General features: G+C 41.1%; 1 protein-coding gene and 1 pseudogene across 6 annotated transcripts in view; one reads left to right on the top strand and one right to left on the bottom strand.

Annotated features, from left to right (window-relative positions):
- LOC148009772 (methyl-CpG-binding domain-containing protein 2-like) overlaps window positions 1-12732 on the bottom strand; it is a 51583-nt gene extending 38851 nt beyond the window's left edge. For 2 of the 6 annotated variants that reach the window (XM_087672685.1, XM_087672689.1), the window contains exon 1: window positions 11434-12729. In XM_087672685.1, the coding sequence (XP_087528811.1) occupies window positions 11434-12026 (593 nt within the window). In that variant the 5' untranslated portion in view covers window positions 12027-12729. Of the gene's footprint in view, window positions 1-11433 lie in introns of all 6 variants that reach the window. The other 4 variants (XR_015689681.1, XM_087672688.1, XM_087672687.1 and 1 more) reach the window with 4 other exon arrangements.
- An 871-nt stretch (window positions 12733-13603) lies between these two features.
- On the top strand, window positions 13604-15512 carry LOC148009771 (protein ENHANCED DISEASE RESISTANCE 2-like; annotated as a pseudogene).
- The last annotated feature ends 3707 nt before the right edge of the window (window positions 15513-19219 follow it).

Genomic DNA, 19219 nt, shown 5'->3' with positions numbered 1-19219 from the left:
ACCTCCACGAACCGCACATCTCGACTGGTATACATATCCCGCTTGACGGGATCATACAAACGATAGCCTTGGGACTGAGAGCTGTAGCCAACAAACACCTGTCTTCGGGAAGCTGCTTCAAATTTATCACGATGAGCCTTGGGAATGTGAACATAGGCATCACACCCAAAAACCCTAAAATAAGAAACATCGGGCTTAGTCCCAAAGTAAGCCTCAAAAGGTGTCATCCCATCAACGGCCGAAGTGGGGGATCGGTTGAGGATGTGAACTGCAGTAGCCACAGCCTCGGCCCACAGAAACTGAGGTGTCTGTCGATGCTCCATCATGGTATGTGCCATCTCGAGCACACTTCGGTTCTTCCGTTCAAGAATGCCATTTTCTTGAGGAGTGTTGGTATTAGCAAACTCCTGGTGAATACCTTTATCTGCACAGAAACGAGCAAACTCATTAGAAACAAATTCACCACCCTTGTCGAATCGCAAGGTCTTCAATCTCCGGCCTGATCGGTTCTCCTCAAAGAGAAGCCAATCCTTGAAGTGGGAGAAAGCTTCTGACTTTAACGCCAAGAAATAGACCCATGTCATCCTGCTGTAGTCATCTACAATCAACATGAAGTACGAGCTCCCTCTCAGGGACTCGCTCCTCATAGGGCCACAGATCCGTGGATACAAGCTCCATCGGTGAAGTAAACCGCCGCGAAGCTTTGTTGGGAATCGCATCCCTATACTGTTTCCCACAAATGCAGGAGACGCATGGCTACTGGCTCACCACTATGTCCAGCAACCCTCGAACAAGCTGTCCACGTGACGCCCTCCGAAGATGATCATAGTTGAGGTGACCAAACCGAGCATGCCATAGCTCTGACTATGTCTGAGAGGTAAAAAGAAGAGTAGGAAGGGCAGTAGAAGACGTCAATTTGTAGATGCCGTTCTCCTCATATCCTGATGAGAGAACCTTCCTTGACCCACGATCAAGGACTCGCACCGAATCACTGTCAAACTCCACCAAAAGTCCAAGGGAACAAATCTTATGAACTGAAAGTAGATGATACCCTAAACCTGGCACATGCAAGACCTCTGAGGTATGGGTACCACCACGTCCATCTGGAATAAGCTACACTCACCCCGTCCTGCAATAGACACCGAAGAGCTATCTCCAATGAGAATCTACCCACGCGAAGGTCGCAACTGGGCAACACCAACTGATGAAGGAGTCATGTGCCGGGGAAGCACCACTGTCAACGATCCACTCTCGAGCCTGGGGAGCTGTCATCGCAGCATCAGAAGCATGCAGTGTAGAGTCCTCAATGACAGCTAGATGAAGAAACACAGCTGATGAGGATACAACCACCGCTCCAGAATCCTTCGTGTCCTTCTTGTTGGTGTCCTTCTTGTCTTTGTCAAGGCAATCCTTCCAATGGCCAGTCTTTCCACAAATATGGCATGTGGATTCTTTGTCCTTGTCCTTCTTTGAACTTGTTGTCCTCCTTCTTCTTCTTTTGGTCCTTCCCCTTCTTCTGAGAGGCTTGACCTGTCAAGGCTTCCGTCTTGGAAGCATGCTGTCTCTTTAGTTGTTCCTCTTGGTCCAAGACCATAGGAACCAACTCTTCCCACCGAAGAGTAGACTCACGCCCCGAAGTAATAAGGGCGGAGTAGAAAGCACCGAATCGTGGCAGCAACTGGGACAAAAGTGTGATCGCCATGTCTTCGGAGGAAATCGGCTTCCCTGCATTCTCAACCTACATCTGAAGCTGTCTAAGCTTGTTGATGTGCTCCCGCAGCGAAGAAGACTTGTTCACGGACAAAGTCCGCATCTGCACCTCCAAAGAAACCCGCTTCATAAGGGTCATCCGGTTATACATCTGATCAAGCTCCAACCATATCTCCCGAGCCACCGTCAAGTGCTCGATGTGGACTATCACGGCTGTAGTACAAGACAGAAAAAGAAAAGAACGAACCCGGGCATTCAGTTTGTCCCAGTGAGACTGTGCCTTGGCCAACTCCGCACGAGCATCGGAAGAGTTTGGACTCATCTCTCACCGAGGGCCGGTCGATCTCCTCCTGTACAAGCTTCGCCAAATTGTAAGACTCAAGGATGGCCAACATCATCACGCGCCAGATGCGGTAGTTGTCGCCATTGAGCTTTTGATCTGAGGGAAGAGCCGGTAAGACAGGTTCATAATCGTCTGGAACTCCAAGTCAATCTCTGTAGATATCTTCACCTGTAATGCCTTCACAAACGCAAAAGTAGCCACCTCTGACTGTGAAAACGCAGCCTGCTAGGGCTCTTTCTTCCATGTCCCGAACCTTCTTCACCCGCCGGAGGTGATGAAAAAGCAAAACCTGCACTTGAAGACTGAAAACTTAGCCTTCCTCCTCTTCAAACAGCAGCAAATCCACCGACTGGACTCCTTTCCCGCACGCCCACGCTCGCTTTAGCCTTCTTCCGAGACGCAGCCCTCCCGCTCACCCTCAAACGCTGGAAACGCAGCCTTGTGTCGCGATGGAAACTCTTCTTCAGGTTGGTTCTTCACTCAGCCAGCCCTTCTACACTGCTCTGATACCATGTCAGAGTGCAGCAATGCGGAAGCGTGGGACCAAGACTGAGAGAGAGAGAACGCAAAGAGAAGAGAGAGAGACAATGGAAGATGAAGATCTGCTGTATGAAGTGTGCTGTATACAAAGATATGTAGATATGTACACAGGCGCAGTGCGCGGGACTGCGTGTCTCCACCTCGACGATGCAACCTGCTGTTCACCTCGAAGTCCGCTGCAGTCTGCACGATCTCCAACCTGAAATCTGCAGACAGAGATGAAATCTGCACGAGCCTCCAGCCTGTAATCTGCGAACAGAAGTGGTAGAAGACTGCTGGAATATCGGCTATAAATAGCCACAAAATAGGCGCCCAGTAAATGCAGGTCAGCTGCATTAAATGCAGCCGACTGTCCAGCAACAGGTCGGACTGCCACATGGCAGTCCGACTGTGCAGTCCGCAACAGGGTCTGATCGCTAACATATGCAACATAACTTATAGCAACTTTTGCCTTTGGCATCCCGTGATTTTCTCGGGTCTTGAGCTCGTGAATTTACTCTAACCCCAGTTGCACCTTACATGTGCAACATTTACTTAATCATGTGATTAAAAATTAATCCACATGTTAAGTAAGATTTCAAAAATACATATATCCCATGACAAGAGTTGCGATTTTCTTACTAATTTTCTTCTTGCCCGATTCGAGCTTTGTATGCAACAACAATGGGATATCTTTATGTAGCAAGAGTGAAAGACCATTCTTCAATACACCGAAAGATTCTTGAATACTTAGCTACAACTTCAAATGGTCAAGCCTATAGTTGAATCAACGTTTAAAAGGAAGTATATATCTGGCCTTCTTCCGGTTTTCCAAGCTGAAGTCAATATGTTTAAACCCAACACATTCGACAAGGCTATTTCTTTGGCACATAACGCCGAGAAGAAACAAACTAAAGATCAGCGACAATTTCCAGCTTCCACCGAAAATAATATGGATGATAACAATTTTCGTTTTAATTCTTTTCATGCTTCCATCTTTTAATTTGGAAAGAATCATTATAATTATCGACCTTGGATGAGAAACTTTTATAATAATGCAAGTCAATCTAATCCTAAAATTTCTCCTTTGCCTCCTACTAAGCCATCTGAATCCAAAAATATTAATCCAAGTATCTCAAATACCATTTTCAAATATGTAATATATTACAAATGTAATCACTCTAGCCATATTACAAGTCGTCCTATGGGCAGCACTCATGACTAGAAAAAGCCTACTACACACTTAAATTATCTTGGAGCTAATGAAGCAACTAAAGACCTTGAAGCAATACCAAATTTTGATAAAGCCGCGCTTATGGAAGAAAACTCTAACGATATTGATAAACTTGCTAGTAAAATTTTTGTCCATGCTTTACTAAAAATAATATATAAAATCCATAATTATGAAATGACTATTTTGCATGATAACAGAAATACACATGACTTTGTTTCAAAAAAGGTAGTCAAAAAATTACAACTTAAAGCTATTCCATCTACTTATAAAATGAAGATTGTATTTTTAGGGCAACAATATAACAAAACTAAAGAAGTACATGGATTAGAAATTTACATTGGACTCTATAGAGAAAACTGAAATTTTCTAATAGTACCTTTACAATCTACCGATGTAACTTTAGGTACGCCTTGGTGATATCAATTTAATCCTAATATTAATTATAACACGCAAGTAAAGTGTACCATTCGAAAACAATCTAAAGCTTTTCTCGTATTACTTAATGAAGTCGAAGTTGCTAAGTCTAAATTGATCGTAAGACAACAAAATTTTGTTAATAATTTTTTTATTGTTTTTTTAAAATTCACCTCTTCAACTTCCTCCATCACAACCCGAGGATCATCAAATTAACCTTCTACCCGGTAGTCAACCTCCCTGTAAAGCTCCTTATCACCATAATCAGGTAGAGCAAAAAAAAATCCAAAAAAAAGTTGAAGAATTATTAAATAGAAAATTAATCCGACCTAGCAATTCACCTTTTGGAGCTTCCATTCTTTTAGTAAAGAAAAAAAATCAAACCTATCATATATACATAGACTATAGAGCTCTAAATAAAATTACTGTTAAAAATCAATATCCAATTCCTCGTATGGATTATCTATTATTAGACAAATTGCAAGGTGCTACTGTGTTTAGCAAAATTGACCTTAAGTCCAATTATCATCAAGTGCATATGGCTACGCCTAATATTTATAAAACTGTCTTTAGAACCCAATTTGGCCATTATGAATTTTTAGTAATGCCCTTCGATTTTACTAACTCACTTGCTACTTTCAGTAGAATAATGAATCGAATATTTCTAAATTTTCAGCATTATATTATTGTTCCTTTCAATGATATCCTTGTCTTTAGTAAAACTAAAAGAGAACATAAACATCATTTATCTTTAGTCTTTGGTTTACTAAAATAAAATCATCTTTTTGCTAACCCAAAAAAGAGTATTTTCTTTCAAACAGAAATTGAATACTTAGATCATATTGTGTCTGCTAAAGGAATTCAAGTTGATCTACGTAAAATTAAAGCTATTAATACATGTCCTACATCCAAAAATATACATGAAGTCCATTCATTTTTAAAACTAGTCAGTTTTTATCATAAATTTGTTAGAAACTTTTCATTACTTGCTTTGCCATTAACTGTATTATTAAAGAAAGATCTTGTATTTCATTGGGGCGACAATCAACAGTGATCCTTTGATCTACTAAAGCATGCATTAACTCATGCACCTGTTTTACAACTTATTTTCAATAGACTATTTTTCCTCGTCCTTTTACTAACACTAGTGGTTTTGGTATTGGAGTTGTATTGATGCAAGATGATCATCCAATTGCATACTTTAGTTGTAAATTGAAACCTTCTGAACTTAAGTATAGTACATATGGCAATGAGCTTTTAGCTGTAATACATGCATTATACATATGGAAACATTATTTCATGGGTTCAGAATTTATGATTAAGACAAATCAACAAAGTATCAAACACCTTCTTTCTCAACCACAAATTTCTAATCGGCATATACAATGGGCATCTTTCATTCAGTCTTTCCATCCTCTAATCCACTATCAGCCCAATAAAGAAAATATTATAGCTGATGCATTAAGTCGTAGATCATCTGTAGCTAATATTTATGTGCTTTCTACATCTTCATTAGATACTATGAAGAATATTTATCTGTATGACTCTGATTTTCATTATGCTTGGTTAAATTTGTCTCAAAACAAATGGATTCCTATTAATAATTTTTCTGTCTCTAATAGATCCCTCTTTTATGAAAAACGTTTGTACATTACTTAACCCTTTCGTCATTTTGTTCTCCAAGAAGTTCACAATCCACCTTATATAGGACATCGTGGTATCGTTTCTACTCTCCATAATTTGTAAGAAGATTTTTATTAGCCTAATATGAATCACGATGTTTCCACCTTTGTTTTTGAATGTCTTGTTTGTCAATGCATTGAAATACATCATGGTAAGCGGTATGGTTTGTTAATGTCTTTACCTATTCCTAACTCACCTTGGAAACAAATCTCAATAGACTAGTTTGCCACTAGCTTCTTCACAAAATAATATGCTTTGAACTATTATTGATCGATTTAGTAAGCAAGCATATTTTATTCCATGCAAGAAAACACTAACTGCTTCACAAGGTGCTAACCTTTTCCTTAAGCATATCTTTGTACATCATGGTTTGCCACACATTATTATATATAATCGTGATCCCTGCTTTTGCAATAACTTTTGGATCACTTTGTTCCTTAACCTTCATACTAAAATTGATTTTAGTTCAATCTTTCATCTTGAAACTAATGGTGAAACTAAAGTTACTAATAGCACTATTCTTAATTTGATTTGTGCCTATACTATCTCTTCACCTAGTACATGGAACCAACATTTGCATCTTTTACAATTTGCTTATAATAATACACCTCACTCTGCCACCAACAAAGCACCTTTTGAAATTATCTATGGTCGCAAAATGCCAATACCAACATTTCATTTAAGTCAAAATGTACATTTTGTTGATGATTGGATACATACTCATTCTACTATTTTTTACCAAGTTAAACAATTGATTGCTAAGGCCCAGAAATCCTACGTTAAGCAAGATAATAAGGAACGCCAAGCTATGCGTTTCAAAGAATGTGATGGATATGGAGCTTTGAAAGCCATGTAGTTGCAGAGTGAACCATGCCATGCAGGAGTAGAATCGATAGTACGAACGACGACAGGCATAGAATTTCAGCAAGCTGCATTTTTTCAAAATGCTGGAGTAGAGAGCATGTAATGTCGACCTTTGATGTGATACAGTGATGCGACCTGAGCAAGGGAACAAATATCTAGAAGAGAGCTAGTTGAGATAGGCTCTACTTGTTTGATTGTGAATTGAGAAACATAGACTGCATAGTGTTTAGAAGAATCCTAACAAACTTGCACCTAGATTTTATGGACCATTCAAAATTCTTCACTATATAAATGCTAATGCTTTTAGATTAGAATTACCCTCACATTGGAAAATTCATAATACCTTTCATGTTAATCTTCTCCATTCATTTAAAGGTTCATTACCTATCCATCCTGTGTATGATTCTCCGCCATTGCTTGAAGATGATAATGAGCTTTTAATTCCTAAATCTATTATTGATATTGATTACATAACCACCCACACTGGCAATACTTATCCTCGCTATCTTGTGAAATTTCAAAACCATCCTGTTGAGGAAGCTCAATGGATGATTGCTCGTGCCTTGCATGATTATCCACATTTATTGACTCTACATCCGGACAATAACAATTGAGGACAATTGCTATCCTACCCCGAGGGTATGTTGCTAGGTAACACCTACACAAGGGAATGAGCGTCTTCAATGGTTCTCCCTTGTGTGCACGTTGACAAGAGTATCAAATGGTTCTTCATTAATGCAGCCACATTTCCAAGAGCGAATCTTGGGTGGTTGATGGAGATGCCTATCCTTTACAAGCATGAGACTTGCAGGTGCAAACATGGGTGAAGCCATACATGGGTGATGCCACAATATTCATATCTCAAGTGTTAACATCTATCCTTTACAAGCATGAGACTTGCAAGTGCGAACATGGGTGAAGCCATACATGGGTGATGCCACAATATTCATATCTCAAGTGTTAACGTCTACATGAATTGATTATTTAATGGAATTCCAATGATTAATTGTTTATTATAGCTACCTGTATTTATTCAGTTAATTATTTTTCTAACATGATTTTTGAAATTTTTGACAATCGGTTAATGTGTAGAGCAAGATGAATTGCATATTCGTAGCAAGCGCAACTTATTTCAAAGACTTCTTCATTAAATTATTTAAGTAAGATGCACCACCATTTATTCTAAGGCGTGCATACATCCTCTTTGTAAATATTTATTGATATTTGAGATTCTAGGAGATTTATTGCAAATATTTTAGAAATATTTTATGGCTTTCAACAGTTGTGGGTTGTGCAATTGGTTGTGACCATTGATTCAGTTAACTCAAACTCTTTTGCCAAAAGAGTGATTGTAAAGGGCCTATCTTTGGGCAAAGCAAGATTTAATTTAATATTATAAATATGGGATGGAGAAGATACCCACTCCATGTACAGGGGAAATTTACACCCAATAGTGTGTCACTCAAATTTACTTTACTCTTCTGTTTGTCTATTTTGAGTTTTATGAGTCATGCTATCAATTTTTATAAGAAAAGAGAATAAGGGAGAGCTTCTTTGGTTCGCTATGTGCAAGTCTTGCATCCAATCTGTGCAACATGGCATGAGACTCTCTCGAATGTTTAGCATTGCGCATGGACTCTGAGGTCCCCCCTAGGTTCATGACATTGACTAAGAGCTACTCTTCTTATTGGATTTGGGTGCTATTTCATGGAGCAACAGGAAGCAACCCATGGCCCTTTCTACTATAGAGAGAGAGTATCAAGCAGCATCTACTACATGTAAGGCCATGTGGCTTCCCAAACTGTTAGGTAAGCTTGAATGTCCTCAAAGCCATGCTACTACCATTCTATGCAACAACTAGAGTTGCGTAGCCTCTTCAAGACCCGATGTATCACGCCCAAACCAAGCATATTGAGATCCAATATCATCACATTCAAAAAAATACATTAGATGTTGTAGCTCCATATATATCTTCTCCATTAAGGGTAACTTCACATCTAGTTGTTAAATGGGCTATCTATGACAGGCATTCATTGCTATGGCCATCTTAATAGCAGTCATCCAAGTGGTTAGTGCAAAAGGTCTCTACATGGTCCAAGCTTGGCTTCAAGGTAAAACCCTTGGCAACAACCTTGGCTCTAAGTTTATCCAAGGTCCCATCAACCATATACTTAATCTTCCAAACCCCTCTAACCCCAATCACTTGTGAGAGTGCACAATGGAAGCACATAATGAACATGAAAAGAAAAGGGTAAAAAGGGAGAAAGAAACGACCGAGAGAATGAACAAATCTTCACTAATCAAAAAGAAAATGTTGAATATATGGCTGCTATAGACAGCCTACACACTACTTATCTACATCACTCAGAATGCCGCAATGTGGCAATAGAATGTTGAGATGGCAAGAGGAAGACCACATGTTTCCATTGTGGTCACCATTTTTAAGTTTTTCATGCAAATACCCTTTCAACGCATTGATAGGCCACTTTGTGGGTGTTGCCATGCTTGTGGGACATTCTAACACATGAGTCATCTATGAAGAGGGGGCTCACTGAGTCACTAGCAAGTTGGACTGATTTTGATTGGGTAGACTACACACTTGAAGATCCACTACATGTTTTTGCTTTACCTTGGCTTTAGATGCTATTACTTGGAGCAACAAGAGACCTCAAACAACCTACCATTGTGCTCTTGTTCTACAGAGTACAGAGCTACGTGTTTGGCAGCCTACAGTCCTATGTGGTTGAGATAGATGTTAGCCCCAATTGGTTTTCCACAAAAAGATCCTTGTAGTTCATGTTCTCGCAACAACCAAAGCTACCTGATCATAACCAAGAACCCCGTGTTTCATCCTTGCACAAAGCAAATTGAGGTCTTAGTACCAACTATGTTTGAGAGCAAACCTTGGATCAAGAGATGGAAATGGAGCATTGTCATCCAACTAACAATGTGGTAGACATCTTTGCAAAAGGCAATGGAAGAGCCTTTACTTCTTCGCCATTTGCGCTCCTTGAGAGTTCAACCACACCTTGGATCCAAGAGGGGATCTTAACACTCATGGTCATTTCTTAGTTGTGAGCCCTACCCTAAGTCGTTTGGGTCTATTTTTATCAGCCTATGTCTAGTATCCTTATTTTTGGGTCCGCTCATGTCTTTGGACCCAAAACACATTTTAACATTTGTGCCTATTTAGGTCATGTGCCTATTTATAGGCTGCCTGTCAGTTGGTGATCTCTTTTTATCTCCACCCTTTCATTCTTTCTCCCGCCCTTCTAACTCTTAGTTCCCTCACTACAGCTTCAAAGCATAGGACACACAAAGGCTTCCTTGTGTCAGCATTCTTCATCATTAGTCTTAGTTCTTCATCACCTTCATCATTGATCTTCAGCGTTCTTGTCCTCTACTTGTGTATTCCTTTGCTGCCATTCTGACACAAATTGCCGATAACTTGTCATCTGACGTCTATGTTTGTACCTTCCTTCTAGTGATTGCATCTCAGCCCGCAAACTGCAATATTCCTAAGTTTCCTGCTCAATGCAGCAGACCAGCCTTATGCATGTATATTTCTCCATCCCTTGGATACCTTAACATGTTTAGGCTCTCTTGATAGATGCTTTGTGCTTGTGCAGATTCAGATTTTAACATCACACTTCTTTTCCAACTTTGTGAATTTGCATTTTGTTGTTTTCTGTTTATTTTCAGTAGACTGTTACACTACCCTGTATGTACACAATCTGTCCTATGAACTTCCCAATTTCGAGGTGCATAACATGTGAACATAATAAATTAACACCTCAGACATGAACGTGTTAAAGGAGGTATGGAACAGCATATGGGCATTTCACATGGGAGAAAAAGGTGTCAATGTTTTAATTGTTGCCAATGCACAAATTCTGCATCCAAGCTGGGTAAATGGCTACTCATTCCAAAGTCCATATCTCTTGCTCCTTGTTGCCATCATGAACACCCAACAAAGTGAGGATCATGTGATATATGCCAAAGCATTTTTCTGATCTGGGTCAGCAAGTCGGTATCAACAGCAATACACTAAGGATGATGTTTTACTTGCTGCTGTAAATGGAAGGTAAGTATATGAAACATAGTTACCAGAAACACCCTGAAACTCCACTCCATTGCTGTTTCAATACTCCTGTTTCCTAGTTACTGGATACACCCTGAAACTCCACTCCTTTGCTGTTTGAGCATTCCCGTTTCTGTTTCTGCCTTTCTCATCCCGATAGTTACTGGAAATTCCCTGAAACTCCAAATTTTTGCCGTTTCTACTTCCATTTGTGTTTCTCTTCCTCTTTTTGTTTCCCATTTCCCATAACCATAACATGAAACACTTCAAAACTTCAGAACAATAATGAACATGGCCAGACCAAGTATGTCATCATCTCTCTCCCTCTATTTTGTTAGACAATGCATTCAATTTGTAAGTGTGTGCCTTCCCAAAAGGTTACTTCACATACATGTCAAGCTGGCCTCTGTAAAAGCTAGTTTTATGTAGCTGTCACTTGAGAGTTGAGATGTTTAGCATACAGTGCCATATTATAATTGAAGTACTGGTCTAAATCCACTAGAAGCCTTCAGTTATCAATAGGTACCTGAAATTTGGAACTTAAAACTTGGACAGCAAAATTCAAAAACAGATAAAGGAACTTACACATCCGCAAACTTTGTAGACCCTTCAGCCCTCAAGACAATCAGCCGCTCCCATCCACTTGGAGCTAATGGGATATTTGGTTGGTCGATGGCCCACACATGGCTGGCATCTTGAGACAGGTCTGAAGGATCATCACAACATGCATTTGGACGCCAACTTGCTGCACGGCTACATGAGAAAGGATTCTCCAGGATATGCTGTCTAATTTCTTCATACAACTCTTTGCTAGGAATCAATCTCCACTTCAAGCACAAGGAGCATTGTATGGAAAATGCAGCAACAGCAGGTAAGATGCGTGGGGAGTCAACATGTCCATCCTCTTCAGCATCAGTACTGCAAAGCCCTAGTTCACTCTGTTGGGCTTTGTACGGGGCCACACTTTCCAGTCGGGGTGCATGTGACGAGGCAGAGGTGCACCCATTTCCTGCTTGGCCTGCAACAACAGAGAGAGAGGAGTTGTTCTCTTGAGGTCCCTGAGAAGGATAATTGTACCCCGTCGCAAGGGTACTAAAGTTATTTGTTGTCTGCACGTTCTTTTCTTGCTGCAAAGAAGAGATCTGAGCCGAGGATGTGGTTGTTAGCAGTCCCCTCATGGTGCCAACAGGTTATGCTCACTTCTTTACAGTTTTCTGCAGTAGAAAAGAGGTGGTCGGGGATGAAGCCATAAACGATAGAGCTCATCAACAGGATATAAACCGTCTGATAATATGTTGACAAAGCTGAAAAGCGAGCTTCGTTATCCAGTCATCCGATTGATCCCTAACAGCAGCTGCATGATCCAGCTTAAATGCAGCCCAGAACAGAGATGGTAATGTCTATGAGAAAGACACCTTAGGGAGGACATAACAGTTGAATTCCGGGGAAGAGGCAAAAATGGTGCTCTGTTTACAGAACCCGAGAATCAAGAGCCCACAATTGAATTCTGCAGAAGGAAAATCCGAGAATGGGCTTGAAATGACCTGTCTTACCCTGCTCCTTTCAACACTGGAGCTCTCAGTCTTCTAACTCTTCTGCCTCTCCCTGTTCTCCCTTCTAACTATGGCTCTCAGAAAAACTACCACCAGTTTCCCAGTGGTAAGGCAGACACCCCTGTCAGTGCTGGCTATCTTCTCTCTCAAATCGCAATCAATCAATCTGCAGTGAAGTGGGAGACGCTTGCTTTTAATTTTGTTTTTTTTCGGTTTCAGGGTTTTGGGATCTGGGCTATGGCTGGATAGGCTGACAGCCTACAGGATAGACAAGGGGACAATCGTCAGGGGACGCATTCGGACAGAACATGACGCTATATAATTTGCACTGTACACTGCCGCTACAGCACCAACTCGTGAAAGAGGGTTTCACACCAGGCCTCAAATTGCTCCCGGACCACCCCCGGGTCCCACACACCCTCCCCCCAACCACCAGGTTGGAGAAAATACGGGTTTGCTTCACTTAGAGTAGGCTCAAGTTATGGAAACCCTTCCTAATACCTACTAAGCGCTCCGCGCCTAGACTCACCCCAGTCGGGGTGGGTGCGATTTTTGCGGCGAGGGTGGGTGCCACGCGTCCAGTACCCGCCCCCATGTTTCTTTGTGGGGAGGTTGGGGCCTGCCACGTGGCACCTGCCCTCGCCTCCCCTTATAACTAATAGTAAAGATAGTAAAGATGATGGAACAGAAAGCCACGACAAAGATAACCAGTCAGAGAGAGAAAGAGAGAGAGAGAGAGAGGCACGGACACAGACAAACAGAGAGAGAGAGAGAGGCTGCAATGCCACGCTCGTTAGCATCGTCCTGTCTGACCACCACCCCCACTAGGTCATTCCATCACCCAAGTTAATCCTCCCCCTCCCCATCCTCCCTCTGCCCCCTTGCTGCCACAGACACCATTGAATTTTTCACGTCTACACGTTTCCTACTTGATCTTCATAATCATCCTCCCTCACGCCATCTTCCCCTCGGATTTGCAGACGCGCTTATCATAATCTGCTTTCTTGCCCTGCATATCCATCACTTCTTGCCTCCTGATGCCGTTGGCCATAACCCGCCTTCCTTTCTTTGCTTAATCCGTTTGCCTTCTCCCTTTGCCTTCCAAGACAGACCTTTCCATTTCCATTAATCTCCCGCACGGAAGGCTGACAATCTTAGCGAGGAGAAATTCTTTCCTTGTCGGCCACAGCTCGCCGCTGCACATGGCTATGGATGCCGCAACCAAGGAGTCCGAATGGGTCGAAAAGCTCAAGCACGGAGGTCCGCTACCCCTTCGGGACCTTGATAACTACTCAAATGGCTGGGCCTCTCCTCCAGGTAACATCTTCCAAGTCCAAGGTCCTACTTATCTCGAGTCTAGGCTCAAAATTCCGAGCGGAGAATGGCTCCTGAAGCCCCTCGCCTTCGACTAGATCAAGAGCTCCTCCAAGATATTCAACATCATGAAGCATCCCAACGCCAGAGTAAGAGCTGCTTTGGAGGAAGCCAAGAAAGAGCACAAATTTGCCTTTCATCTGGACCTTCAATCTGCAAGTCCCGAGCAAGGAAAACCACAGCTTGGTCTTCTACTATGTCACATTTGAGCATCCACCAAAAGGTTCCCTGATGCAACGCTTCCTTGACGGCGACAACGCCTTCAGGAACTCGCGCTTCAAGCTCTTGGCCAACATTGTGCAAGGCCCTTGGATTGTCAAGACTGCCGTCGGCGAGAGGGCCATCTGCCTCCTTGGCAAGGCCATCTCTTGCAGCTATACTCATGGTGAGGATTACATGGAAATAGATGCAGATATTGGATCCTCCTTGATGGTGAACGCCATTGTTCATCTTGCTTTTGGATATGTTACAACCGGGGTGGCCGTGTTTTTTTTTTTGGGGGGGGACACGTGGCACCCGCCCCCGCGTCCTCTTTGTTTTTTGTGGGGGAGGTGGGGGGCTGCCACGTGGCACCCGCCCCCCACCTTTCCTTAACTAATAGTATAGATAAGAGTTCAAAACAGAAAATTTCCTTTTCGAAAATACATAGAGTTACTTACACTCTTAGAGCTACGCCACGCCCAAATCCATTGAGTTCGGTGTGTAGTAACTAATGTAAAGATATCATTGCCACACTCTTCCAAACTTGACCTAGACCCCACCACTGCCAACTAGGAGAGAGGCTCTATGTGAAACCATTTAGAGGGGAGGAGAGAGGTGAGAGAAAGGAAACTTAAGGAGAGAGAATGCAAAACCTACCAATCAATGACCACCATGCCATTTTAACTCTAGCTAGTTTGCAAGTACTCCATCAACTCCAAAAGTTATGACACAAAAGTTAAGTGTGGTTAAGTAAACCATCTATGCATTATTAAACTTAACTACATAGACTTGTGGAAGTAGAATTTGAGTAGGCATGTCCTAGCTTTTAGAACTAAAAAGAAGATAGGTTATGGTTTTGAAAAGCCTCCTCAATCAAAGATGAGAAGGATTCATGTATTGTTCAACAAGAAATATTACCTTAACCCTACAACCAACCAACAAAGGAGAGAGAATAAAGTTGAGAAGTGTGGAAAGCTTACTATCAAGGTGCATCTTTGAAGCTTAGAGCATCATTGCATCTATGGCCAATAGGATTAGGACTACTAGAAGTGGTCATATCACTGGTTAGTGAGTAGCCTCCTAATTGTTTATTTCATTATTGGCCAACCTATTTTGTGGTAGGACAAAACATTTATTTATGTATATGAATTGAGGGAGTTTGGCCACATTTATTAGTTCATGTACTTGTGATTGCATATTCTTGTTGTGGAGAAAGGGAGCTTGTGAGTGTGTGAATTAGTGCTCAACCATTCTACTTTTGATTATTTTAGTGGAATCCTATTCACAGTTTCATCATGTGCATATTTTGCTACTTCTTTTGTTCTTCCACATGGTATCATATGCTTAGATTGTATGAGGAAGTTATGTTTGTGTTCTATGATCAATTGTCTTCTTGTGATGTGCACTGGCATGTTTCTTTAAGTTAGTGTTTTGACCTCAATTGCAAGCTTGTGTTTGTTGTTGGAACTTCCATATCAAGTGATTGCATTTCATTTGGCATGCTTACATGTTTGTGAATTTATAATGCAGTTGTGATCACCACTTAACTTACAAATTGTATATTGGTAAGGTTGTTTGTTGCTTTTACAAACTTGAGATGTGTCTCCTCTAGTTTACATGTTTGTGAATTTATAATGTGGTTGTGATCACTACTGAATTAATAAGCTATCATTGGTAACTTATCAATTGTCAATTAAAACACAACATTTTGACTTTGTGTGTTGACTGCTAATAGCTCATGACAGTTATCTAAGACTGAAGGTCTTCATATTTGGAAGCCACATGTGACTATGCTATGATATTGATGTAATTTGTTTGCATTTGTGTACTTGGTTGGCATGGCAACTTGTTTTTGCCCATGTGTCTATTATGTGTCCTCGTACCTAATTTACATGGCAACTTGTGTTTCCAACTGTAATGTCCCCATTACTTAGTTTATTTTAATAAACAATGTGCATATACATTCCAAAAATTGATTTATGTTGAAAATAAAATAATAAAGATTGCACTTTTTAAAAACTAGCTCTAACTATGAAGATAATTGAAGGAAGGCTTGGGAAACCCTCCCAAGACAAGCTTATTAAAACTATGTTTGTAGTATAAAACAATAAAAAAGAACTAGCCTAGTGGATAGTCACTTGGTAGTTAAGTGCACTTGGGTGATGACATTGCTGGGATGGGTGACCCTCCGAGAAGCTTCTCCTACAAGCTAGCAAGAGCTTCTTGCGCGCAACCAACAGCGCCAACGAAGCCTTCGTAACCATTGCCAAGTATGCCAAGGCCAAGGTGCCAAGATCTATGCCTTGGTCATGAGCCCTGGAGTGACGCCCGCCCAACAATGCGACATGCGGTGCTCACCATATATTCATAAATTTTTTATATCCACGCTACGTTCCAAAAACAAAGCCCCTCTTTGACATCATCGATGATATAATTGAAAACGCTAAAAGTAAGCATTCTCTCTTTATCCCCCCCCCCCGGATTACTATATAAATAGAGATAGAGCGTCACGTCAAAAAAACAACCCATGCAAAAGTCTCTCTACATGTTGACGCGACGAAGCTTTGTTGCAATCAGCCAAGTCTCTCTCTCTCTTCACACCTACGCGGAAGCGTTGCTCAAATCCATTAAGCTTCTTCCATGGCTCCCAAGACACGTCGAGATGTTGAGCAAGGTCATACTCGGGGAACTCCCCAATGCGAGGAAGTAGCCGCCGCTGAAGCGCAAGCAAAAGTTACCCCCGAATCCATTCAACCCGAAGGACCGGTTATTCCACAACAAACCAAGGTCGCGGTCATACCCCATAATCACGATAGATGGCCGAACGGAGATAATCAAGTTTAGTACATAAGAAAAGGATTACTTTTAAGTTATTAACTTTACAACTTCCTAAATTTTTTATTTTTTATTTTTTATTTTACATCTTACAATAAAATGAGGGATAAGTTAGTAATGTTAAAAAAGCCCATAGGATAAGTCTGTTACATAGATTATGATTAGTTAGAATGTACTTAAACTTACAAAAATATGTTAGTATTATCAATTGCTTTTTAGGAAAGAACATGGAAATTGATGACAAGGATAGATTCTATGCATCGCATACATTGACAAGTGTGTTAAAAATGTTTTATGGTTATGTCTACTTTTGGATTTTATGAATTATGTCTCGTATGATTCCGTGCTTGTAACAGCTAGACAAGTTGTGGATTGTGGTGGTTCAGGACGTTGGGGTCCCCAACCCAATCCTCCCTAACACTCTGCAGAGTGTGGAAAAACTCACTTGCGGGTGGGGGTCCTATGCTCTCGAGGAAGGTAGGTGTTTTTTATTTTTGATCACTCAAACACCTAAGAGGGCAAAGGGCCGAGTGATAAAGTGCCCCTGCTATGTAGGACGGCTCTTGAGGCTCATGGAAGCTTAGAGGGGCTCTGAGCTAGTAAATTCCATGTCGACCGCAGAGAGAGTTCGATCACATACAATCCAATCCTATGAGATTGGAAGGTCCTACCCTAGGCTGGACAATGTCTTTAAGCTGAAAGATGGTTTTGTACCACTTTGCAGAGTGATGGTTCTGCTTGTTATTATGAATTAAAGTATTTGATATTTGAATTGTTTGTCATGTGCTAAAGATTGAGTTTAATGAACCTAGTTTAACTGAGTAATAAAATGAAGGTGCTTTTAATATGTCCAAGTAGGGTGGTAGTATGCTTTGCTAGTTAGAAAACTAAAGCAAGCCCAATCGAAGAAAGTGGGAGGCTTCAATATCCTGGCGATCGAATGCATATGGCTGGGTGCACCCGATAAGTTGGTGGGAAACTTTCCAATACTAGATAGAGATGATTAAATCGTGACCCTCCCAATATCGATAGGATTAGTCACCAGGTTTAACATCGTTTTAGGGGGCTGGAGCTAAGATTTTATCTTATGGGTAGGGGAATCGAGTTACACTCTCCTCAGTCTCTCACTCTTTTTGAACCAAGTGCGGTGTTAACCTCACTTCTGCCTTTGATTAATTACAAAGTGGTCTTGTCCACTCTTCCCTTGTGAACTAGAATTGAGATTCCATGTTCAACTAAGTCCCGGGTCTCCCATGGGGAGATTGGATGGTGATGTTCATGGATATGAATTTCGGTCGACTACTAAGAGGACTCCTCCGGGTCTGTTGGAGGAGGCACCGCACACGTGGTATCAGAGCCTAGGTTTCAAAAGAGCTTTTAGTGTAAGGTTAGGTAGTCAACGTATAAAATGAATTAATAAAATAACCACACTTGTTTGAAGAAAATTGTTGTTGATTATCTTACACTAACACTAGCATACACGTTATGCCCACAGGAACTTAGCGATGAGGAAGCTACATGTTTGCGGTATATTTTTCCCATCATGTATCAAGTAGCCTTAGGGTCGAATAAATTCTCATACCACAAAGCTATATTTGAGATAATGGAAGTGATATTTATTTCTCTAATTGTATAGCAACCTTATCCTAACTCATGGTACATGAGAGATTTCTAGCCAAGGAATAGGTCACACATGGGGATATATTGTGGGCATAACATCCTCCTTCATTACGAGCTATGGAGGATTCTATGGGCTGAACAACTAAGGATAGTTAGGATATACCTTTTGTTCAGTGCCTTTGTTAAACGATTACTAGACATTGGGAATGAGCCTACACCTGAAACTTTGTGGGTATATGGAAAAGTGGTACAAACAGTACCACCCGAGAGAGTTGTTACAGTGTCAAGAAGGCCTTATTTTGGCACGGGATGCTTTCGTTACCTCCAAGAGCCATAATATTATGTTGTTTGCCATATACACATTGAGAATCCACCAAGATATGAGAGAATGGACCCTGATGCTTTTCATGAGAAAAGGATCCATGAGATGGTGTGTTAGTAGATTATAGTATGGTCAATATATCTTTGTAAATACTCATTATTATTTTTGAAGAGCGTGAGTTATGAGCTTATGATGATAGTTGAGTTGCTTTGACAGGTTAATGATGAAGTACACTTTATGCGCTTGATTTTTGAAATCATATATTCCACTACTTGCCAGTCAAACATGTTGGAATTAAGAGAGATCGTAATGGCTATCTTAGAGAACACTTGTCTATGGGGTTGTTTAAGGTTATGAAAGGGGCAACAACTGGAACCCAACCTGGGGACGGGACGGCCCTTAATTTTACTTAGACTCAACTCTATACGAAGATGTGAAAGTCCATCTCAAGTTGTTGAAATGGCTT

The sequence above is a fragment of the Lygodium microphyllum genome, chromosome 30, assembly GCF_053477565.2.
Source record: "Lygodium microphyllum isolate KBCC chromosome 30, Lygodium_microphyllum_v1.1.10, whole genome shotgun sequence".
In the NCBI taxonomy this organism is placed as follows: Eukaryota; Viridiplantae; Streptophyta; class Polypodiopsida; order Schizaeales; family Lygodiaceae; genus Lygodium; species Lygodium microphyllum.
Note: the sequence above shows the minus strand (reverse complement) of the source record. Positions and strands in the feature narration are given on the sequence as shown.